This window comes from Phyllostomus hastatus, unplaced genomic scaffold, assembly GCF_019186645.2.
Source record: "Phyllostomus hastatus isolate PE091 unplaced genomic scaffold, TTU_PhHast_1.1 phas_contig_40, whole genome shotgun sequence".
Classification (NCBI taxonomy): Eukaryota; Metazoa; Chordata; class Mammalia; order Chiroptera; family Phyllostomidae; genus Phyllostomus; species Phyllostomus hastatus.
In genome coordinates, this window is record NW_025333872.1 from 56,139,540 (window position 1) to 56,165,418 (window position 25,879).

Consider the following 25,879-nt stretch of genomic DNA (forward strand, 5'->3'; position numbering starts at 1 on the left):
TAAATGTTGTCACCTTAAAGCCCTTATTTACATTTTTACACCTTGTCATCCAGTCTTTATGAAACATAACATTTTACATAGTTGCATCCGTATCATAATGATATTTGAATATGAATATTTTTCTTTAAATTCTACAGGGTGGGGCAAAAGTAGGTTTACAGTTGTCTGTAAGGAAAATATTACAATAATTAATATAGTACAAGAATAAGCTCTGTTTCTCATACTCACAACTGTAAACCTACATTTGCCCACTCTGTATTATAAACACCCCATCTAATTGGACCACAAGTCCTGTATGGAAAAGACGGGGGAAGGGAATGTCAATGTTTCTATGCAGTCTCCATAATTACCACTAAAACAGAAATCCTAAATGCTAAGACGATTTCAAGAGGTTGGAAGAAATGAGAAATATCGTGCACATGGTGATGCTGTATGGGATATTTTACCGAATGAGCTTAGGTAAAGTCCCAGGGTAGGAGAAGCAGCATCTGCCTAAGATAGGGGTATAGGGAAGAGAAAACACAGCAACATCTGGTCTCTGAGTGTGCCAATGTGAAAAATTTTCAGAGCCAGTTAGCTAGGGTTTGGGATAGAACGAGCAGGCAAGAATTGTCTGCCAAAAAAAAAAGGCCTGGCTTTGTCAGTAAAAAAAGGACAATAATATTTATAGAAAATTGTCTATATTCAAGGTTCAAAAAAAAAGAATTTTGGACTCACTATGCAGCAAAATGTTTGACAGCATCTATGGATAATAAAAGAGAAGAACTGGCTAAAAGGGCAACCCTTGGAAAGGAAACCATGACTCTCTTTTTTTTCTTAACGGGAAGTGATGATAAGTGATCATACAAATGCAAATGTCTGTGGACAGCACTGTGAGATGGTTGGAAAAGAATTTTAATGTGTACCCTATGCAAATGCATTTTATAACAAAACAAAATGTGTGAGGCCTTCCTGAGGGGGCAGGGAGGAAGGGAGCAGCCTCTCAGGAGGACGGAGCCAGAAAAATGTGACGCTCTGGGGCCCTGAACAGATAGATCCCAGGAAAGAGGGCAAGTCAAAAACCTGTTCCTTAGAAAAAAAAAATCTTTCTTACATTTGACTGAGAACTGGATGCCTAATGAACTTCACAGTAAAGACTGAGATGAATATAAAAAAAAGCCACTGTAAACTTAGAGCCTTTGTGTCAAAATTAGCATAAGTATCAAAGGCCATTGAAGGCTCAGTCCGAGGCACCTGTGAAAGAATAGTGGGAAGCCACTCACAGTGCTGACCGGTTTTGGTTGTGACCATGTCGTATTTATACGTATCTGTGTATCTGGAGCAATTATTAAAAGGGACTTGGGAAAAATTGCCTGAGCCTCTGATGGAGCTATTTAAGCAAGCCAGTTTGAATGTGTTAAAAAATTAAGATTGCAGAAAGCCGAACCATAGGTGCCATGTTTTGCCTGAAGTGGTAAAAATACCATCTGCCTCAGTCTCTAGGCAGCATGCTTATTTCACATAGCAGTAGGCTCAACTACAGGCATACGCTCAGCTCCAGCTGGGGAAAATACACAGACGCTTGTCGATGTTTTTCTAAGCAAGAGTAGTCAACAAATTCGCTTTCTTTCAGACATATATATTAGTTACCATAGCAAACCAAGTGTGAATGTGGTCCGAGAAGCTTCTCCACCAGTCCCAGCACATGGCCACAAACTCCTACAGTTCAATCGGCAGCACTCTTCTCTCTAGCACTGAACTCAGTTAGGTGTGTTCAACCTTGGGGCCAGAAGCCTAGGGAACGTGGAATGGTCTGAGACACAGCCCAGGACTTCAGACCAGTCACTGTCATTAAAACGCTCTCAGCACTGTGCATGTGAGTAAAACTGTTAGCACCGCCTTCCTGGTCACAGTTCACTTCTGGTAATTACATTCTGTCTAATAAGGCTCCTGCTGCAGTTTTAACTAGGTATGTAACATGTTCCCTGTTTTTCCATTTTAGAAGCTACTGGGTAGAATCGCCTTACAGTTAAACAGCTTCCTTCCTGCCCAGCCCCCAGGTAGATGAGTTTCAGTAGTGGGTAGAGTACTCCTGTGCTTTTGTCAACCACCGTACAGAGGCAGGAGAGACTTAATGAATTAAGAGTTGTTGGTTGCTTTGATATCGTAAGATGAAAGGAACTGCAGCCGTGTAAAGCATTCATGTCCAGGCTCTACTGCAACAGGAACTCAATTAAAAAGTAATTCAATTTCTTATCTGAGGGTCTGAGCACAGACCGCTGTTCTGCTCAACGTGACAGACATCCTCCAGATCCAGCTGAGACTGAGTGTGCGGCCATCTCCTCTTCTGCCCTCTCCCCTGCTGCCTCGCCATTCTGAGATCCACAGAATCTGAGAGATGGCATCCCCAGCCACAGAGCGCATGGCCAAAATAATTTTCTATGGTTCTCAAAACCTCATTTTTCAGATAAAATTTGGCTTATGAGTAAATACAACTTGGCAATAAATAAATTTCATGACTGTCTCTAGAAATGGCCACTGAATTTCAAATGTAGTTTTACAGATAAACCCACTGGGGAAGCCCTAAGCCACCAAGCACGACGCTGGCGTTGGTCAGCATGAACACCATGACCACACGAAACAAGAGACGGGCAGACCGCAGGCCCTGGTGTTACCAGGGACCAGTGGCGCACTGCATAAGAGAACGCTGCAAGTTGCGGCCTGCCCACATCGCCCCTGCACTTAGTAGAGATGGATATAACCTTTCTTCCCCATGTTACTTGGGTTTAGGTCTGGGTAAGGACTATAGGCCTGGATTGATTACCTAGATGAAGTTAAGCCCTTGCCTATCAGACTATTACCACATGTTCCAGGGTGGTGGGTTTCTGTTTCCCGGCATGAGAAAGAGTGCCACTGGGCATCGGGGAAGGCGAACTTAGGACGACGGCACCTTGGAGTGGGCTGTGTTGTATAGTCATTATGCTCTTACAAAGGCTGATCTGAGCGTGCAATTCTTGATCCCGGGCCTCTCCCAGTCTCCCACACCTCTCCTGCACAACACAAATGCAATGCTCATCCACATGCATTTATCAAGCACTCCTGTGTGTAAGCCTGCGCTGGGTACAGGTGCTACGACCATGAACAAAAACCAACCCAGTGCCTGGCTTTCAGGGCTCTCACAGTCTAGTAAAAGAAGAAAGAAACAAGCAACTAAATAAAAATCATAAATGTTAAGAAGAAGAAAAACAGAGCAAACGGGGAGTGGCTACTTGAGACTGGGAGGTCCGAGTCAAGCAAGCGTGGGACGGCAAGGCCCGGTCAGCCTTGTTCGCAGTGGGGGTCAGCGCCAGCACGCTGTCTCGCCGTGTTAGGTATCAAACACGCAGCGCTTGGGTGGGTGAAGTGGGTAATGGAAGGAAGCAGGACCTCAGTAGTATATATAAGATAAGAATGTCCTCATCCCCCGAAAGGATGTCTCCTCTCAAATTTGGAATGGACCTAAAGAGTAAAGCAGCACTATTCTAAATTGCTCATTTTATACTAAAACTGAGAGAAGACCAAAGAGGTTGAGTGATTGATACTAGATTTTGCGGTGAGTTTGTGGCAGAGCTTGGTCTGGGGGTGTTTGATCTGGGCACCCTATATTTTTCTTTTCTTCGAACTCTTCCAATTGTCACATGCTTCTGCAATAAGAAACCCTAAAGGAGTTCTCTGAGTCATGAATAAGCACTGATGATCAATATCACTCGATTGTCAAATTGTGATGGCTTTGCTTCACTTTTTGTTCATAAATAAGCTTTCTTTTTTACATGACAGTAAAATCCCAGTCTGTAACTCCAAACTAGTTTATTGTAACCTTCCCCAGCAACCTTCTCCATCTGGTTGATGCCTGCAACATGTGTTAAAAGCCTTCCTTTCTTCTCTGATTGGGATCAGAAGCCCTGTACCAGGTTTTCTCCCGGAACTAACGTCACGTGTCTTCTATTTTCTTACTCATGGTTTCACTCACTCACTCACTCACTCACTCACACACCATTTACCATTTGCCTTGCACTGTGTTAGGCACCATTCACCATTTACTCACACACCATTCACCATTTGCCTTGCACTGTGTTAGGTACCAAGGATACAAAGACAGACACTGTCCCTGCCCTCAAGGAGCTCACAGTCTCTGATGAGTCTCATACATGGATCATAAGAACAGAGAGTAAGTGCAGTGGCTGAGAGATCCACAATGTATTCACGCCTGGAGGAAAGCACCCGATCCTGCCTAGGGAACCAGGGAGGACTTCCTATAGGAGGTGATGCTGAATTAAGCTTTACAGGAGGAGCAGGAGGAGCCACATAAAGGGGAAGAACACTGCAAGCAGAGGGGTCAGTATGAGTCAAGGCACGAAGAACAGAAACAGTATGTTTTATGTAATTTGGTGCTGCGGGAGCACAGGGTATAGGGGAAGAAGCTGCAGAGTCCCTCTGGGGGTGAGATCACAGAGCGCTTTATGTGTCACTCGAGCAAGCTTTGAAACTGCTTTATAGACAACATGGAGCTAATGAAGGGCATGAAGCTGGAGTGTGAACCTGTCAGATTTTAGACATTCTGAGTGGGAATGGACTCATGGGGACAAAAGGGAGGCAGGGAGACCAGTCGGTTGGTTCTCCAGTGGTTCAGATGAAAAGACTTACACTGAACAATGGAAGACAGATTAAGAGGAGGGGCTGGATTCAAGAAAATTTAGGATATAAAACTGGCACGACTTGGTCATGGAACATAGGGGCGAGGGAGCAGGGGCACTCTAGGGCGACGTCTAAGTTTCTCCCATGGTTGACTGGTGTGACAGGAGAGAACAAGTTACAAGGACCAGAGAGAGAACACTGAAAGTGGACCCTCAGGCACACCGTGGACTCTGTTTGGGTGATACTGACGTGTCAGTGTGTTCACGGATCATAACGGATGCATCACGCTGGTGCAGAACACTGAGTGGGGGAAGCTGCACATGTGTGGGGTTGAGTGGGAACTTTCTGTACTTTTCACTCAATTTTGCTCTGAACCTAAAGCTGCTCTGAGTAATAAATCCATTAAAAAACAAAAAAGACCAGAGATGTGGGGAGGGTGCTGAGTTCCGTTCAAGATGCACTGAGCTCCTTTGCCTGTGGGAGACCCAAGAGGATACGTCCACTGGCCACGTGTGGGTATGTGATAAGACTCAGGCAGACATTTAAGACAAAGTGACACGTATGGAAGTCCTTGGTTTAGAGGTGCTCTGATTACCTAACTTTTCTTGAAGGAGGCAGAAGTTTGTGAAACAGAGAAAAGAAGGGACTGCATTTCACACAGGGAAAGGTACTGTAACAGTAATGGTGGGAGCTGCCAGGAGAGCACAGGGCTGCGGGTCAGCCCTGCAAGAGCGCTGTGGGTTTCGGCTGCCCCCTGCCAGCAGAGCCCTTACAGGTCATATTTCTCCCCCTCTGTCTTTGGAGTGCAGGTGTGCTCACACCCTGGATATTCCTGCTGCTGCATAAACCAGATGGTTAACACATTCCTTTAGCCAAGCAGCTATACGCATCCCACACACCTGCTAAAATGTTCCATTTGTGTCTGAGGGGAAAACAGAATGTGACCCAAGGGTGTTCCTAGGCTTCACTGGTAAACGGAAATCTGAACTCCTCAGGCCGTTTTTAACCAAGGCTGTGTGTCAAGTTATCGGTGGCACCTTTTTTCAAACCCTTCCATCCTATCCCTACCCTGCTCTTCCCACCTGGGCATTCTCATCTTGGTGAACGACGATCATTAGTGCTGACCTAGGTGTGTGTGTGTGTTTCCAAACGCTCCACAGGCCACGCGAGAATCGCTGCCTTTAGGAGCCAGAGTCTGATCTCATGGCACTAAAAGCTCTCTTCCACCCACTGGCCAAAGACTCTTTCCAGCAACGCTTCATGATCTTACCCTGCTTATTATTTTTCTTTGTAGCACTTACCCCACCTGGCATTACATTATGTATCCATTTAGTTTTTCTTAGTTATCTGTGTCCCCACAAGACTGTCAATGTCCTGGAAGGAAAGACTGGATCGGTTCACTGTTGTGTTCCCAACACCAAACATGGTGTCTGAAATGAAGCAGGCACTCAACGAATAAGCTTACTGTTGAATGAATCTTATTTTACCTGCGAATGCCTGTTTCTTAATGGGAAATGTCCCTCAGCTTTGAATATGATTATTCTTTCACTTTTCAAATATAAACAAAAACCAAACACCAAATTGAAATGTAGAAAACTGCGTAGTAGAAATAAAATGTACCTACCTTAGCATAGTTTAACCTCCCTTTCTCTCGAGCCTAAAATAGAAAAAGAAAAAGTGAATTCATTAGTGCTTTAAAAATTATTTTGTGCTTCCAAACCTTTTCTTCTTAAAGAATAAAAGTCAACTCCCTCCTTCTTATATATCTCCATGTATTTCTATAATGAACTACAGAATAGTATTTATGTATTTACTTCAGCATGTAGAATACATATAAAACATTCAAACATACTGGAAAGCAGAAAGAACAGCACAAAAGCACACACAGCAGCAGAAACATGACTTCATCCCTCTGCACTTCCGCACTCACCCTGTAAGCACAGAACAGCGATTTTCAACTGGTGCGCCACGAGAATTTTTAACACGTGCAGTACCTGACTATTTAGTCAGGGGCACTGACCTCTTTTCCCTTCGATTGTCAAACTATAAAAATGACAACAGTCAGTGCAACAATGGCTGTGTGGTGTGAATGAATCAAAACTATAGCTATTTTTTTGTCAAATCAGCCAAATATGTATTTTTTGGCATGCCACAGAATTTTAGAAGTTTATGTGTGCCATGAAATAAAAAAGCTTAAAAATTGCCGGCATAGAACATCTCATACATAACCACATGACCACTATCAAATTTAAAAAAACTAACAATAATGCCATACCATTTAACATAAAATCCATATGCAAATTTCTCCATTGTCCCTAGAATATCTATTATAATCTGTTTCCCCCCAAACCAGAATTAATCAAGGTTCACATACTGCATTTGGTTTTTATGTCTCAGTTAAATCTAGACTAGCCTCTCCCTATTTTTCATGAAATAAAAATAAAAACCATTAACTTTTTTCATAAAAATCATTGACTTTTTCAAGAGACCAGGGCAGGTGTCTTATAAAATGTCTCTCTTTTGGAATTTCTCACATTACGTCTTCATTGTGTCATTTAACTTGTCCCTACTTTGCTTGCAAACTGAAAGCTGAGTCTGGAGAAGTTTGCCTAGGTGCAGGGCAAGCATTTTTTGCAGGGACACTTTATATGGAATATGATGACCTTCACATTGCATCAATCGAGGAGGCACAAAATGCTGCACTGCCCCACTCTTAGCAACGCTACAATTTGATGCCGGGTCAAGACGTGACTGTCAGATGGCGCTACTGCAACGACATACTTCCCCTGGCACAACTGGTAATCCGTGGGGCCAATTTGTCACTTCCTTTGGGATAATTTTTATTATGTTGTATTATGTCCAAAAGACCCCTCTATCTGCTCCCCACACGCACCAGGAATGACGATAGAAAGAAAAGGTGAAGGTGAAGGAGACACCCTGTATGAGGTCACATTTTATTTTAAAAGTGTTTTTAGTTATTAAAAACAATTTAAAATCAACACATACATATTTTGACTCAAAAGTGTCATATATCTACTTTTAATATGAGGGAGACAACTGTTGTGTTCATCTTTGCTGGTAGGTGAGCTCATTTTTCTGTAGACTGGAATAAAACTTCTGCCAGCTCTGCACAGAACAAGAGCCCTTCAACTTGTGGGCAGGTTAGGTCTTGAGACAATTCGTTCCCGAGTCCAAAATGACTCCATAGAGGTAATAAACATGGGCAGATCACTTTCATGAGAGAGAAGGAGAAGTTTACAATCTCAGTCCTGACTCTTATGGCTTCCTTACAATCTTTTAAAAATTCATCCAAATATGCCTGGATTTTGTTTTTATTTTCATAAGTGTTATAATAAGACACTGCTCATGTATTTAATAATGACAACATCACAAACCACTTTAAAATTGTGACTTGAACATTTTCAATGAAACTAATGGCCTCTGCAACCAATGTATTATAAAAAAAGAGTTTGGGGTTTTCAATCTGTTCTCTGAAGATTTTTTCAGGGGACCTAGGATTCATGGTAAACTAAGAAGAGTTTGAACTTAGTCCTGAGATGCATTATATCAACAATGAGTCAGTTCTTGCAGAACTTTTAAAACCAAGATTATTCTTATCTCTCAGATATTTTCTATTTACTTGCTTGTCTGTGTATGAACATCTTTTCCCAAAATAAAGTAGTTTTGTCTATACTGACGATCCCTCTCCTCCACTGTGACTTCTGCAGGAGTGGTAGGGAGCCTTACGCACATCTATATAGTGCACTCACTAGCTACTCACTTAGATATTGTGCAAATGTGAACTATCCTTGACCTGTGGCTCATGATCTAAATAATCCATGGCTTGTGACCAACATTTCAGCAGTGGTATTTCACAATATGCTTAGTCTTTAAGTGTTGGAACTTCCAGCTGTGTCTTGAATTCATTTCAGGTTAAGAGATATCTGACATTGAAGCTGATCCCCTATTCACAAGTTTTCCAGCTTTTCTTTCTCTTTTTAAAAAAAAGATTTTATTTATTTATTTTTAGAGAGAGTGGAGGGGAGGGAGAAAGAGGGGGAGTGAGACATCAATGTGTGGTTGTCTCTAGTGCACTGCCTACTGGGGACCTGGCCTGCAACCCAGGCATGTGTCCTGACTGGGAATCAAACTGGTGACACTTTGGTTTGCAGGCCCACCCTCAGTCCACTGAGCCACACCAGCCAGGGCCATCACAAGTTATTTTCAAACTCTCTCATTGTATTTTGTATTCCTAGATTGACTACCACCATTTTACCCAGTAGAGACACACTTTGCTGGGGAGGATGACAAACACCATGTATTAATCCATATGTGTTCAGTATCAGCCCTTCAAGGTTTTGAAGGCTGAGAAATTAGAAGGCTATATAAAATGACAGCAGAATTACCATGGCCATTACAACCTGAACTGACTATAACTACAGAGAGGCAGCTCACCTGAATATCCTTTCATGTTATCACACAAAAAATTCTAATCTGTGAAACCATTTTATCCTTGGTTGCTTTGGCATGTACATAAAAGTACCATTTATTTTACAAAACAAATATTATAAATACTTAAGTCTTTGCACAATAGGTTTACTGTATTTTATACATATATGTGTATATGTATATATATATATATGTGTGTGTATATATATAGAGAAAATATATATATATTCTCTCTCTCTATATATATATGTATATATATACATATATATATACATATATATATGTGTATATATGTGTGTGTATATATATAGAGAAACTATATATATAAAGCCTGTCCAGAAAGTATCCAGTCATGTAATATGAAAAATAGAGACATTTATTGAAGAAGATACAAGATACAAAAAACATTGTACATAGGATAATGATGCCTCAGTCCCCTTCCAAGTGGGCACCTTGGGACCCCACACAGTTCTCCCAGTCACCATCAGCTGCCCCATCACATTTTCCTAAATCTCACTGAAAGTCTAAAATCTCTTCCCTTTTGAAGGTGATTTTAGTTTTGGGAAAAGTCAGCAGTTGTAGGGCACCAAATGTGGGCTATGGCAGGGACTGAGTCACCTGGATAATTTGATGTTTCTCCAAAAAACTGCACGAAATGTGATGTGTGAGCGGGTACGTAGTTGTGATGAATGAAGTTGCCAATCTTTTTTTAGAATAAAAATATAGCAAATTAGAAACAGATACAAATGATGATCTACATTGTAGGGGATCTGATCCCCTACATCATAATATTTCTCATTAAACATTACTTCTTCCATTTCTTTCTGTAAAACAGTTAATTTGGGAGGGGACACAGTTTCCGTTTCACCTGGTGGATGCCCATTTACTAAACGATTACTCATTGTGCAGTTATTTGGCTTAGGCACTAGAGACACAGCCATGAACAGATAAAAATCTCTGTCCTCCTGGAGCTTACACCATAGAGCAGGGGTGGCAAACGCATTTTCCCTGGGGGCCACATCAGCCTCACAGTTGCTTTCAAAGGGCCGAATGCTATTTTAGGACTGTACAAATGTAACTACTCCGTAACAGTTAAGCAAGAGCTTGGCGCTGCAAATGGGTAGAAACAAGGTGCCAGGCCGGATAAAACAAGGTGGAGAGCAGCATTCGGCCGGGGGGCCTTGTGTTTGCCACCTGCACTCTAGAGGGTTGCAGCCTTGCCTTAGATAAGCTTTACATACAGTCTCCCTTTAGAACAAAGGCTCCATGAGAGTAGGGAAAACCCCTCCTGTTCACAACTGTATTCCATGCCTAGATCAGTGCTAATATATAGCAGATGGTCAATAACATTTGGTGAATGAATGGATGGATGGATGCTTTTTCTTTATATGTCTTGGTTATCAAGTACTGTCTATTCTGGAAACTTACAAAGCAAAATTCACTCCTAGTTCTAGGAAAGCTGAGTGTTTAGGTTCAGAGCCAGTGTGAAGCAACTGTGGAGCCATTAGATGATGCCTTACAGATAATTTTTACCTATATTGAACAATACTGTGTTTTCACTTCATCTCCCAGCTTCTATTTACAAGTAGACTAAGGAAGGGAATCTCTAGAAAATAAAGTCAAAGAATCCATGAAAATCAAACAACAAAAGGGTAGAACACAGAAGAATGATCTAGTAGCCTTCTCACAGAGGCAGTGGTATAGTATAATTAAGTGCCTCAACCTTGAAGGAGTATGTTAAAGTGAAGAAAGCCCAGAAAGGTCTCAGGAAACCTGTGAAGATTTCAAGATGCACCTCAAAAACTCTGGTGCTCAGTAGGTCTTGTCTACACAGGAACACAAGTGGCCTAAGATCTTAACTGTGACCTCCTGGGAGGATGGATAAGCTGGGAGACAGAAAATATGGTGTCTAGTCCACAATAGGTTAATATCTTGAGTTATTTATTTATTTATTTATTTAGACTGTCCTAAATTATTTATTAGGTAAGAATTTTACAAACATTACTTATATTCGAGGTAGCGGTGGAGCTGGAGAGTATTGCGCCTTCTCCAAGTGGCACAGCGAGAACCACCAATAGTGTGGTGGAACTTGCGGCCCTTTCAAAGGTCATGGCTGCTGCAGCTTGCAGATGCCAGCCCTCGCATCTCCCTGTGCTTGTGGACAGTTTGGTGATCCACTGGGTGTCAGGATTCCTTCTGACAGCCTTACGGAATAGATCAATGACAATAACCTCAAAGAATTTGAACATGGAATCTCCAACAACCCAGTAAGAATTCAGGACTCTCAGAGCCCCACAGTGGCGTCCAGCTTGCTCCTCAGCAACAGACCAAAGGCTTCGGGCAAACCTCAGCTGGTTAACATCACGATGGACAGGGTTGCCATAGTTTGCACACTTAGGAACAGGGTATTTGCGGCCACCATGGTGCACACGAATCCGATAAACGACATAACCTTGCTTGGCCTGGTACCCCAGCCTGCGCACCCTGAGAAGGAAGCGCATTACATCGGACTGCTTCTTCCTCCATCCTCCTGGATGTACTTGTAAGTACCCATCTCGGCTTACCTGATGGCTGCAGTCAGAAAGAAAGGAAGAGCCTTTCTCTCACAATCCCTTTTGGGTTCCTCCAATACCTTGAACAATTTAAAAAATTTTATGTGGGCTTCTATCTTCTTATCTGTAAGATAAGATTACTGGACCAGAGCAGACCAGATGTTCCCAAATGTTGGGCTCTCACAAACGCTGGGCTGGCCGAACCAGAATCACTTGGGCAGCCTGGTACAAGTGCAGATCCTCTGTACTCTGGCACTGAGACTCCAATTAATTTGAACCACTGGTCTAGCCTATGTCTAATGTCCTTTTTGACTTGTGCTTCTGTATGCATCAGTGTTTACCTCAAAGGTTAAAAGAGAATTTTCTAAACTCCCTAAGTCTCAAGGAAAGCGGAGTGCTGTAACTTCCCCCCTTTTCTGGCACCTGCCATTTATCATGCGTATTTGTAGCAGAGCAAGATTTTATTAAAATAACTTTCTCACTGGGGCCCAAAATAGGCTGATGTAAAATAAATGCAGACTGTATTTCAACAGCCAGCCATCCAGAACCTCCTCCTGCCACTGTTCATTTCCAGAAGCCACTGTAAATTTCAGCCACACAAAGCAATTCCCTAAGGGCTTCATTACTCAGGTCTTTAAAAGAGATTTGCTCATCTTTTCCCTTCCTGCAGGTGTGCTTTTTGTCAATCTAGGTCCTAAGAAAAGAGTAATTTTTCCTAGTCTTCAGCATTTCACAGACAATGTGTGGTTTGAACCTTGTTTTATCTACAAACTTGAAATGGGGGGATCCAAGACGGTGGCAGAGCAGGTAGAAACTGGTCCTCCAAGGACCAAACTGGAAGTAAAACTAAAATATGGAGCAATCAACCTGAATGACAAACTGAAGGATGCCCAAAGAGAAGTCTTATAAGCAAGAATTTACAGAAGGAGCCACACAGTGAAAGGGGGTAGCCCCGCTCCCACTGGTGGTAGCTGAGATTCTGGAGGGATATCTCAGCTGCAAAGGTTCTCCCTGAGAAGTGTGTGGTCTCAAGCCCAAGCTGGGCTCCGCAGCTCAGAGGACAAGCCAGGAAGAGGTGCCCACATAATATCTGGCTGTGGAAATCAGAGAGGATTTTGTCTACAAGGGAGAGATAGGAGTCTGCCAAAGACATAGGTGCCCCCTTAAAAAGCCAAGGCACAAAAACTTGTTCGTAGCCACTGATCCTGGGCTCCAGCAGAAGGAGGGCAGAGGGGAATAGAGTCAAGTGAGGACAGCCTGGGGTTTGTGGCTCTGGGGACAAGCTGAAGGGACCCCTGTGCTGAGTCCGTCTTCCATACCACAGATGCCATCTTTCTTGGGTGAACACTCCCCTCCATTTGGCATCAGGCTTGGGGAAAGAAATAACTCCACATTCTGGACTCCCTGCCACCCTACACAGTGGAACTCGTGTCCTGCTGAGGAGGCAGCTGCCTGGGCCAGGGTGTAGAGGTATAGGCAGACTCAGGGGGTGTCAGTGACTGAGTTGTGTGGCTTTGGGGTGGGGGCCATTCCCCCACATTCCTTTAAGCATGACCAGCACCTACCCTTCACAGGAGATCCACTAGCCCCATACTTCTGATTCCCAGTGGCCTGTCCTGCCGAGACCAGGCTCCTGGCAGAAACTGCAACAGACTAAATCATGTCACTCTAGGGCAGGGGCCATTTCCCCCCACTGCTCTGGCCAGTGCAGAGATCCTTTCCTTCACATGGTTAAATCTTAGTCTTTTTGGGCCTGATAAACACTACTGGCCTTACCTGATGACTTCCTGAGACCTCACCCCACCACAGAGGTGTATGAACCCTCAGCAGGTGGCAGCTAGACTGGGTATACCCTGGGACATTGGCTGAGTGGCCTCAGATCCAGCACTGGCACCAAGTTTGTACTAGTATCAATCTGGTGACCAACACCTGCCCATACCCGGTGACTCACTGAGACCCTACCTCATGCAACTCAGGCACCGCCAGAGGCATTTTTAATGACTGAGCCTAATAGGCAGTTGGCAAGCAGAGGCAGGTGAAGGCAGCTCTCGGTGGGCCTTGGGACATTAGCTGATGTGCCTCTGACACTGTTACTGATAAAGGCCAGCCTAAGTGCATAGCTTGATCCTTTCCACACACAACCAGGCCCAGGAGAGGTAGCCACAAACTGTGGGTTGCTTTGAAGCTCCAAAGAGGATGACAAAGGCCAGTCACAGGCGACACCCGACATTGGCCTGTACCGGAGTCTGTCCCAAAAGACCCCAGAACCAACACACCCAGTGGCCAGCTTCATACTTTAGAGTGGAATCCAATTAGATTTACAAGCAGCATATGCAAAGGGAGACCTCAGCAGGCACCAGACCCTGCTGAGGTGAATTCCACTTTGTGTAGTCATCACCCGCAGAGCTGCTTGTACACTGTGATAGAGGCTGATTCTCACAGTCGGCCAGCCTGAGGGTCAACCCCATGTACAAACAGAGTGATAGTAATCAAGACTCAATTACAATAGGAAGGCCCACATAACCCACATAAAATACATTTTTGGAGCACCCAGTTCAGGTGATCAAAAAGACTGCACCACTGTAGGGTCCCATAAGACACCTACTACATAAGGCCACCCTACCAAGACTGAAAGTCATAGCAGACCTACCTAATACATAGAAACAAACACAAAGAGGCAACACAAATGGGAGATGAAGAAACATGCCCCCAAATGAAACAAAACAAAACAAAACAAAATAACAAAAACAGGAAAAATCTCTAGAAAAAGAGCTAAATGAAATGAAGGCAAGCAATTTATCAGTTTAAAAATGGTTATAAAGATGCTCAAAGAACTTCGTGAGTACAACATGAAAAAAGACATAAAAAATATAAAAACAAACCAGTCAGAAATGAAAAATACATGATCTGAAATGAAGAACACACTAGAAAAAAAAATGAACAGTGGGTTGGATGAAGCAGAGGAATGAGTCAGTGATTTGGAAGACAAAGTAGTAGAAAACACCCCATCAGAGCAGCAACAAGTAAAAGAACTTTAAAAAATGAGGATAGTTTAAGGGATCTTTGGGACAACATGAAGTGCAACAACATCTGCATCACAGGGGTACCAGAAGGAAAAGAGAGAGAGCAATTGATTGAGAACCTGTTTGAAGTAATAATGACTGGAAACTTTCCTAACTTGGTGAAGGAAATAGACACACAAATCCAGAAAGCACAGAGAGACTCAAACAAGATGAACACAAAGAGGCCCACAGTAAGACACATCATAAATAAAATTGGAAAGGGTAAAATCAAGACAATATTAAAGCAGCAGGAGAACAAGAGTACTACAAGGAAGCTCCCATAAGACTGTCAGCTGATTTCTCAACAGAAACATTTCAGGCCAGTAGGGATTGACCTGAAATATTCAAAGTGATGAAAAGCAAGAACCTATAACCAAGACAACTTTATCCAACAAGGCTATCATTTAAAACTGAAGGAGAAATAAATAGCTTCTTCAACAAGAAAAAGATAAAGGAGTTTGTTACTACCAACCAGTATTACAAAAAATGTTAAAGGGCCAGCTTTCAGAAGAAGAAGAAAAAAGTAACAGAGGAACCTAGTTAAAAGAATAAAATGGCAATAAATACATATCTATCAATAATCACTTTAAATGTAAATGGCTTAAATGCTCCAATCAAAAGACACAGGGCATCTGAATGGATAAGAAAACAAGACTCACATATATGCTGTCTATAAGAGACCCACCTGAGAATGACAGATACACACAGACTAAAAGTAAAAAGATGGAAAAAGATATGCCATGCAAATGGAAATGAAAAAAAAAAAAGCTAGGGTAGTAATACTTATATCTGACAAAGAGTATAGTCAAGAGTAAGAGACAAATAAGGACACTACACAATGATAAAGGGAGCAATACAACAAGAGGATATAACCCTTACAAACATTTATGTACCCCAAATAGGAGCACCTAAATATATAAATAAAATCCTGATAGACATCAAGGGAGAGATTGACAGCAATATAGCCATAGTAGAAGACTTTAACACCCCATTGACACCAATGGATAGATCTCCCATACCTCCCCCACCCCCCCAAATCTACAAGGACACAGCAGTCTTAAATGGCACACTAGATCAGATGGACTTAACTGATATCTTCAGAGCATTTCACCTCAAAGCAGCAGAATACATGAGGTCTGTCCAGAAGGTATCCAGCCATGTAATATGAAAAATAGAGATATTTACTGAAGAAGATAAAAGGTATAAGAAGCATTCTTTTCAAGCACTCATGGAACATTTTCTAGGATAGACCACATATTATGACAAAAACAAGTCTTGATCTTTTCTTTTAAAAAATTATTTATTTTTAGAGAGAAAGGAAGGGAGGGAGAAAGAGAGGGAGAGAAACATTGAATCAATTGGTTGCCTTTCACAATTAATTGGTTGCCTCTCATACACCCTCAGCTGGGGAGCTGGCCTGAAACTCAAGCATGTGCCCTGACTGGAAATCAAACTGGCAGCCTTTCACTTCACAGGCCAGTGCTCAATCCACTGAGCTACACCAGCCAGGGCTCAATCTTTTCTGATCATAATGGTATAAAACTAAAAATCAATCACAAGAAAAAAATGAAAATAACAACAAAACCCCACACGATCACAGGAGCTAAATAAAATGTTACTGAACAATAAATGGGTCAAAAATGAGATCAAAGAAGAAATCAAAAGATACCTTGAAACAAATAAAAATGAGAAAACAATAACCCCAAATCTATGAGACACAGCAAAAGCAGTCTTAAGAGGAAAATTCATAACATTACAGGTCCACATCAAAAAATAAGAAAAATTTCAAATAATCAATCTAACTTTATACCTAAAGAAATGAGGAAAAGAATAAGTAACAAAGCCCAAAGTGAGTAAAAGAAAAAAATAATAAAGATCAGAGCAGAAATAAACAAAATAGAGTCTAGAAAAACAATACAAAAGGTCAATGTAAGGACGAGCTGTTTTTTTTTTTAAAGCTAAACAAGACTGACAAAGCTTTAACCAGACTCATGAAGAAAAAAGGAGGCAGGCCCCAAATAAATAAAATAAAAAACCCAAAGAAACACAAAGGATTGTAAGAAAATAGTACGACCAACTATATGCCAACAAATTGGACAATCTGGATGAAATGACAAAATTCCTAGAAACATACAATTTCCCAAAACTGAATTAGGAGAATCAGAGAATCTGAATAGACAGATTACAACCTGTGATTACAGCCTGTGAAATTGAAGCAGTAATCAAAAAACTTTGAACAAACAAAAGTCCTGGACTGAATGGTTTCACAGGTAAATTTCATCAAACACTCAAAGAAGAATGAACACCTATTCTTCTCAAACTATTCTGGAAAATTCAAGATGAGGAAAGATGCCCAAGCTCATTTTATGAGGCCAGCATTATCTTAATTCTAACACCAGATAAAGACACTGCAAAGAATTAAAGCTATAGGCCAATATCCCTGATGAACATAGATACTAAAGTTCTGAACAAAATATTAGAAAACTGGATCCAGGAATATATTAAAAATATATTCCACCCTGGCTAGTGTAGCTCCGTGGATTGGGTGCAGGCTGTGAACCAAGGTGTCACAGGTTTGATTCCTAGTCAGGGCACATGCCTGGGTTGCAGGCCATGGCCCCCAGCAACCACACATTGATGTTTCTCTCTCTCTCTCTTTCTCCCTCCCTTCCCTGTCTAAATGTAAATAAATAAAATCTTTAAAAATATATATATTCCATAATATTAAAAAAATTCCACGATAAAGTAGGTTTTGTGCTGAAGATACAACTTTGGTACAATACCCACAAATCAATACATGTGATACACCACATAAACAAAGTGAAGGATAAAAATCATATGATCATAGCAATAGATGCAGAAAGAGCATTTGATAAAATCCAGCACCTATTCATCATAAAAACTCTCAGCAAAGTTGAGATAGAGGGAAGATACCTCAACATAAGACCATATATGACAAAACCATAGCCAACATCATACTCAATGGGAAAAATCTGAAAGCATTTTCCTTAAGGTTGAGAACAAAAAAGGGATGTCCGCTTTTACCACCCCAGTTCAACACAGTACTGGAAGTCCTAGCCACAGCAGTCAGACAACAAATTGGAAAGGAAGAAGTAAAATTGTCATTATTTGCAGATGACATGATACTATATATACACAACCCTAAAGATTCCACCAAAAACCTACTAGAACTGATAAATGAATTCAGTGAAGTAGCAGGATACAAAATTAATATCCAGAAAAGAGTTGCATGTATATATAACGATAATGAACTATCAGAAAGGGAGATTACAAAATTAATTCTATTTACAATTGCATCAAAAAAACACCTAGGAATAATTTAACCACAGATGTAAAAGGGCTGCTTTTGGATAATTATAAGACAGTGAAGAAAGTAACTGAAGAAGATAAAAATAAGTGGAAGCACATACCATGTTCATGGATAGGAAGCCTTAACATCATTAAAATGTCCATACTACCCAAAGCAATCTATAGATTCAATGCAATTCCTATCAAGATACCAAGGACATATTTCACAGAACTAGAGAAAATATTTCAAAAATTTATATGGGAGGAACCACAAAAGACCCCAAATAGCCACAGCAATCTTGAGAAAGAAAAACAAAGTTGGAGGAATCACACTACCTGATATCAAACCATACTACAAGGCAATACTAATAAAAACAGCATGGTACTGGCATAAAACAGACAGATAGACCAATGGAACAAAAAGAGAGTCCAGAAATAAACCCATGCCTTTATGGTCAATTAATAATATTTAACAGAGGAGGCAAGAACATACAATGGTGTAAAGATGGTCTATTCAATAAATGGTGTTGGGAAAACTGGACAAATACATGCACAAAATGAGATTAGACCACCTTTTTACACCATACACAAGAATAAACTCAAAACAAATTAGAGATTTAAATGTTAGACTCAAACCATAAAAAACATTAGAAGGAAATACAGGCAGTAAAATCTTGGACATTTCCCATAGCGATATTTTTCTAATATGTCTCCTCAGGCAAGGGAAACAAAAGAAAAACTAAACAAATGGGAATACATCAAACTAAATAGTTTTTGCACAGCAAAGGAAACCATCAATGAAATGAAAAGGCAACCCACTGAATGGGAGAACATATTAACCAATTATACATCTGATAAGGGGTTAATATCTAAAATTTATAAAGAACTTCTAAAATAACACCAAAAACCCCAAACAATCCAATTAAAAGAGGAGCAAAGAACCTGAGTAGACACTTCTCCAAAGAGGATATATAGAAAGCCAAAAGACATACGAAAAGATGCACAAATCAATAGTCATCAGAGAAATGCAAATTAAAATAACAATGAGATATCACCTCACACCTGTCAGAACGGCTGTTATCAATAAATCAATAAAAGACAAGCATTGGCAAGGATGTGGAGGAAGGGGAACCCTTGTGCACTACTGGTGGGAATGCAGACTGGCACAGCCACTGTGGAAAGCAGTACTGAGTTACCACGAAAAACTAAACATGGCACTGCCTCGTGGCCCAGTGATTCCACTTCTGGGAATTTATCTGAGGAAACTCGATACACTAATTTGAAAGAATATATGCACCCCTATGTTCATTGCAGCATTATTTGCAATAGCCAAGATTTTGAATCAGCCCAAGTGCTTATCAGTAGATGAGTGGATAAAAAAGCTGTTATACATTTACATAATGGAATCCTGTTTGGTCATAAAAAAAAGGGAAATCTTACCTTTTGTGATAGCATGGATGGACCTGAAGGACATTATGCTAAGTGAAATAAGCCAGTCAGAGAAAGACAAATACCATACGATCTCACTTATATGTGGGATCTAATGAACAAAATAAACTAATAAGCAAAATATAATTGAACAACAAAACTCATAGACACAGACAAGAAAGAGTGTAGTGATTACTAGAGGGAAAGAGTTAGAAGAGGATAAAAAAGGGATAAATGACTTGGGTGGTGAACAATCTATACAATATACAGATGATGTATTATAGTATAGAATTGTATACTTGAAACCTATATAATTTTATTTGCCAATTTCAGCCCAATAACTTTTAAAAACCCATGTGTAACAGACAAGATAGTATTCCAGTGCTCGACACTGGAGGCTTCCTCAGACAGCTGTAGTGAGTACTGTAAAACAATATTCTGTACAAAAGCAGTAAAAGCTGGCACTCTGAGAGGATTCACAGAGGGATTGATTCCAAAGGCTTATATACTGGTCTCTGCAGACCAAAGTCAGATAGATTCCCTCTTGGTAAGTAATGGATGTACAATGTGGTCTTTTACTTTAAGAAACAAATGCTTTTTTATAAGTCAGATAACAAAGAAGGATTAGATGACATAAATGAACTGTTTCCAATTTCTAACTACTGTTATCTGGACTTGAAAGCTGGATATGGGGGAGCCTTTTTCTAAAAGCAGAAAACTAATATTCCTCAGCAGGGAGTCCAGAAATTGCTAGAGACTGGTCATCTCTACTTACCACGTTATTTTTCTCCAATGCTATCAGCTATATTTTGGAATAACAGTCTTTTTGTTTTTTAAAAAAGATTCTCTTCTGAAACCTTCGATGAAAACTACCTTTCCCTAAGATGTTTTAGTTGAAAGAACATAACATCCATTTGCCCTCCAGCTAGATTAACCAATTGCTAGTATTTTGCAGTCTTTGTGTTCTCTCTAGTCTGGGTGATCATTTGCTGAGTGTTGGAGAGTAAGTTGTAGACATCACGATGTTTCATCCCTTCAACACATCTCCAAAGAACAAAATGGTGTTCTCCTATGTAACCCAAACCCATGATACCTGAGATAAAATCCATACTCAAATATTACAAGTCAACCAGTAGTGTCCTTCAGAGCTGTTGTTATCCGAATCCAAGATCAAATTAAAAATCATACATTCCTAAGGGATGTCATGGTTTTACAATCTCTACTCATCTGTAACAGTCCACACACCACTACATTTTCTGTCTTTCATAATACTGGCATTTTTTAAGAGTCCAGGTCAGTTGCTCTGCAGAATGTCCCTTATCCTGGATTTGTGTGATTGTTTCATAATGATCAGATTAAAGTTAAAACATTTTTGCAAGACAACTAGATGATGCTATATGCTTCTCTATTACATCAGGAGTCACACAATATCAGTTTGTCATTATCAGTGAAACTGAGTTCATTCAATGTATTTAATAAGTCATTTGTAGGGTGCTTTGAGTACCTGTGAATATTTGGTTCCCTAGTAACCATTCATTTGACTGTCTTAACCAATATCCATCAGCAATCCTTGTTTGAATAACAGATTACATTGGTGGCTGCAAAAATAACATTTTAAAGATATTTTGCCTTGGCACAGGCAGAAATACCATTGGTTCCTCTAAAGAAAATCATCTTACTGAAAGTAAACTCTGTCCATTTGCATTGGTATTAAGAGGCTGAGTTTATATTTAAAAAGGAGGTTTGTTGGGGGACAGAGGTATGAAGGATACATTCATTCTCATCCCAGAATGATTTGCGTATAGGGTTAAAAAGGCCACAAATCAGAAATCCACTGTCTGCTAGCCCAGCAGCTGCAGTGGCCAGCTGAGTTTTGGTATGGTAGAAGAAGCAGGCCTTACATTGTCAGGCTCTCCCATTCTAGAGCTGGAAAGGTATTAAAATACAAAAAAAATAGGGCAAGCCTCTTCTTTGCTATCTTTTTTTAAAAAAGATTTTATTTATTTATTTTTAGAGAGGGAAGGGAGGGAGATAGAGAGAGAGAGAGAAACATCAATGTGTGGTTGCTGGGGGTCATGGCCTGCAACCCAGGCAGGTACCCTGACTGGGAATCGAACCTGTGAAATTTTGGTTTACAGCCTGCGCTCAATCCACTGAGCTACGCCAGCCAGGGATTCTTCTTTGCTACCTTGACCATTCTTTTTTTTTAAATAAAGATTTTATTTATTTATTTTTAGAGAGAGGCTAAAGGAGGGAAAAAAAGAGGGAGAGAAACATCAATGCAAGAAAGAAACATCAATCAGTTGCCTCTCCTACATGTCCTGACTTGAGACTGTATTTGCAACCTGGCATGTACCCTGACTAGGAATTGAACCATCAACCTTTCACTCTGTGGGACCAACCAACTGTACCATGTGGGTCATGGCTATCTTGACCATGTGTGCCTACTAATAAGAAAGCAAAAAAGGTATCTGCAAAGAAGTCAACATCATTCAGACTGGACTGCTCAGGTACCTGATTTTGCCATCTCTTTTACCTGTTAAAGCTAATCTCTGGAGGCAAATGTGAATGTCCACAAATTAAATGTCTCATATTCTTTTCCTTGGATTTACTTGGAAAAGAAGAAGCAACAGACAGGCACAGAACGCTATGGTGCCCAATGAAAAAAAGAGGGGCTTATTATATTGTCTACATAGTAAATCTCTCTCTCTGTTCAAAAGTCATCTTATCTTTTTGTAAAACATTTTTCCTGCTATGTTCTCTTAGCATCTGGAAGAGACATGAAATTCAAAATTGCACAGTTTGATCAAAGGAAAAAAATCCACCCAGACTGCAGAAAAGCCATGAGTAAGGAAACCAGGTTGAGAGTGGAATTGGGTTGTTTCCTCCAGGGGCCAAGTCCCAAGGTGATGGCTACCTGGTACACCTCAAGCATACCAAACTTACACCAGCTTTTCTCCTCCACTTTTCTATTATCTTAATGGTAAAATTCCTCCTGTTATCCAAGTTCAAAATTCTGGTTTGGGCCTCTCACGGCCTCTCTCCGTTATACCCCTGCCAGTTTCTCCCTAACATATCACTTTTCAGGTCCTGTACATTTTCTCTCTGAAATTAGTTTAACTCCTAACCGCCTTACCTTCCCATTCTAGCTGCCAACACAGTAATTGAGACTTTCCCCCTGTACTTACTAACCGGTTCCCGCAAATCTCCTGTATGATCTCCTCTCTAGTGTCTCCTTGTTCCTTTTGTCTTATGTGAGGTACTCAGATAAACTCCCTAAAACACATTTCAGACTTTGATAGCATCTGGCTCAAAAACTTTAAATATATGGTCCATGACTTATTTATCAAGTTCATTTTCCACAGGCAAACATCCCAAAGTGTTTATTTAAATTGAGGTAAAATTCATATAACATACAATTCATAATTTTAACCATTTCCAAGGATACAACTCAGTGGCATTTAGAACGTTCACAATGTTGTGCAGCCATCACTACCACCTAGTTCCAGAGCACCTGTCACATGGCAGCATGTATTGGCTCTTCACTCCTTTCTATGGCAGAGCAGCAGTCAATTGTATGGATATACTGTATTTTGTTTATTCATTCACCATTTGATGAACAATGGGTTGTTTCCCTTTTTGGCTACTATAAATATTGCTGATCTGAACATTCATGTACATGTTTTTGTTTGAACTTAAGCCTTTACATATAGTCATTTTGTGCTATTTTTAAATCAATTTTTCATCTGTTCCCATACTGCCCCATGTTATTCAGATTCCATCCAGATGGTAACACTTTTTTCTTTGAAGGCATTGCACACTTGCCCATTGCATCCCTTTTGGGGGGATTCCATTGCCTTGGAAGCCAGCCCCTCATTTCCATCTTTGCTGTCAAGATCCTCAGGGACCATCTCAGATAGCACCTACTTCACAAACCCTTCTTCACTTTCCCAACTCATTATGACCTTCCCTTCCTCTGAGCTCCAGATGGCATCACTACAGTCTTCTTTATTTTTGTGTGTTTCTCGTATCCCTGTTTACAGAGGCCATGGACAACCTTTAGGGCATTTACTGCTGTGTATCTTGTAGTGAAGCACTTTATTTTCCTAAGTGCAACAGAGAACCTTAAGAAAAGTTTTAATTTAGGTGATATTTAGGACCATTTCATAGTCTTTATGGTTTTATATACACTCTTTTCAGATGCCCACACTGTACACATTGTATGGTAGAGGATGCTGTCAATATTATTCCATTTGAAATAGCTCAAAACAACTTAAGTAATTGGAAGAAGGTCACATGGCATCTACAAGGCCTCTCGGAATGTGCACTTTCCCTTTTGTTCACAGATATGCATGTGCAATATTCACCCACACCAGCCCTGCCTCACAGTCTGTGTTTTGCTCTTTGTATAGGAATATAGGGTATCTAGGGACAAGTGAGTTACAGCTTAGCACTGGTAACATGTAGTTCACTTCAGTTATTTTATGGCTGGTTATGACAGTGTCAGGATGTCACAAGCCTAAGTGACATTTCAGTACTTTCAGAAATAACCAAGAAAATATAACAATAATTCTTATTTCTTCAGGTGACTTATAATGGTAGCAGAAAACTAGAAAGATCATTAAAAATAAAGCTCCTGACCTGCAATAGCCTCTGGACTTCCTGAGAGAGTCAGAGCTCTATGGTTCTCAGAAAGATTCTACTTTCTTTTATTAGGAATCAAATGGTAACTGAGTAATGACTTTAACCTCCCTAGGGTGAATCACTCATTCACTATCAGTACTTTTACCAGATCATTATTTTTCAGCAGCTACAAATTTAAATTTAAAATGAAGGTAGGGAGAAAACTGTCGAATTTAGTATGGAGACATTGCTCAACAAATATTTTTTAGCTGCTGCAGTTCTGGCCTGGTGCCCTAGACCACCTGTTGTGAAAAGGTGTGGTGTGTGTGGTGCGAGTGTGTGTGCCTATGGGTGTGCTGGAAGAAGCCTATCTAATCTTAAGATTTTGGTGGGAAAGAGAGGGTTGGAGAGCAGGTAGGAGGGCCCGATATGAGAAATTCCAAAGGTGCTCTTCTTCCTGGCTTCACAATGTTGAAGAGTAACTAAAGGTATGTGACCTCTTCCTCCCTTCCTTGTCTACTCATTAATTCTCACTTTCCCCAAGCAGGAAATCAAGAGTAGATGGGAGAGAAACCTGTCTGAGCAGACTGGGGAAGTAATTTCACGAGTGATAACAAAAAATCGTAAGTAACTTCTATCATCGGGAACAAGACTTTCCTGTCTCAGTGTCAAAACTAGTCTTAAGCTTCTAATAGATATAAATATTTTTCTCATGATGCATCTCTTACCTAAGAGACTTCTTTCTTATATTTATTTAAGAGCTGAAAATGACATTAGACATAATCTAGTTCAAATGATTTGAGTCCTGGTTTCCTTCCCTTCACTATTGGTTCCCTGTATATTTTGTCATGAAAGGCAAGGACCTACATCCAAGATTACTCTATCCAGCAATGCTATCACTTAGAATGGAAGGGCAGATAAACTGCTTCCCAGATAAGGTAAAGTAGTTTATCATCACCAAGCCCTTATTACAAGACATGTTAAAGGGACTTATCTAAGAAAAAGATCAAAACTGTGAACATTAAAATGACAACAAACTCACAACTACCAACAACTGAACCTAAAAACAAAACAAAAACAAAAACAAACTAAGCAAACAACTAGTACAGGAACAGAATTACAGAAATGAAGATCACATGGAGGGTTATCAGTGGGGAGTAGGAGAGGGGAGAAAGGGGAAATTGTAGAGAGAATAAGAAGTATAATTGGTAGGTACAAAATAGACAGGGGGAGGTTAAGAATAGTATAGGAAATGAAAAATCCAAAGAACTTATGTATAAGACCCATGGACATGAGCTAGGGAAGAGGGATGCTGGGGGGGCGGGGGAGCAGTGCAGGGCAGAGGGGGATAAAAAGGAGGAAAAAATGGGACAACTGTAATACCATAATCAATAAAATATACTTAAAAAATTGTGTCTCCTAACTCATTCACAGAGCAAGATCATTATCTTTAGAGCTTTATATAAACATGAATATTATGATTAGATGATTAAAATAAACTCATTAGGACTCTTTAATCTGAAAAGTGTTGCTATATCCTTGACAGAAACTAACATTTATTTGCTTTAGATAAATTTATCTTCTGTTCATCAGTGACCCTGTTTTTGACTCAGATAGGTAGATATAAGAAGTACATAAAGTCAGTGGCTAGACATAGATGATTTGGAAAGGATATCCCTTTGACTCTAAATCAAATTAGGGATAATGATTTGGGAATATTTCACCAGCTGTTTAGAAAATCCTGGACTCTCGTGTTGTCTACATTTACAATGTGGTATACTTGCAAAGAAACCGAGAGTTAAA

The 25,879-nt window shown here is 40.5% G+C and overlaps 1 protein-coding gene and 1 pseudogene across 3 annotated transcripts in view; both read right to left on the reverse strand.

Annotated features, from left to right (window-relative positions):
- The window catches only part of PDSS2 (decaprenyl diphosphate synthase subunit 2), a 239,964-nt gene that overhangs the window by 13,386 nt on the left and 200,699 nt on the right, over positions 1-25,879 (reverse strand). For all 3 annotated transcript variants that reach the window (XM_045843763.1, XM_045843760.1, XM_045843761.1), the window contains one exon: positions 6,278-6,310. In XM_045843763.1, the coding sequence (XP_045699719.1) occupies positions 6,278-6,310 (33 nt within the window). The remainder of the gene's footprint in view (positions 1-6,277; positions 6,311-25,879) is intronic.
- On the reverse strand, positions 11,104-11,656 carry LOC123821415 (annotated as a pseudogene).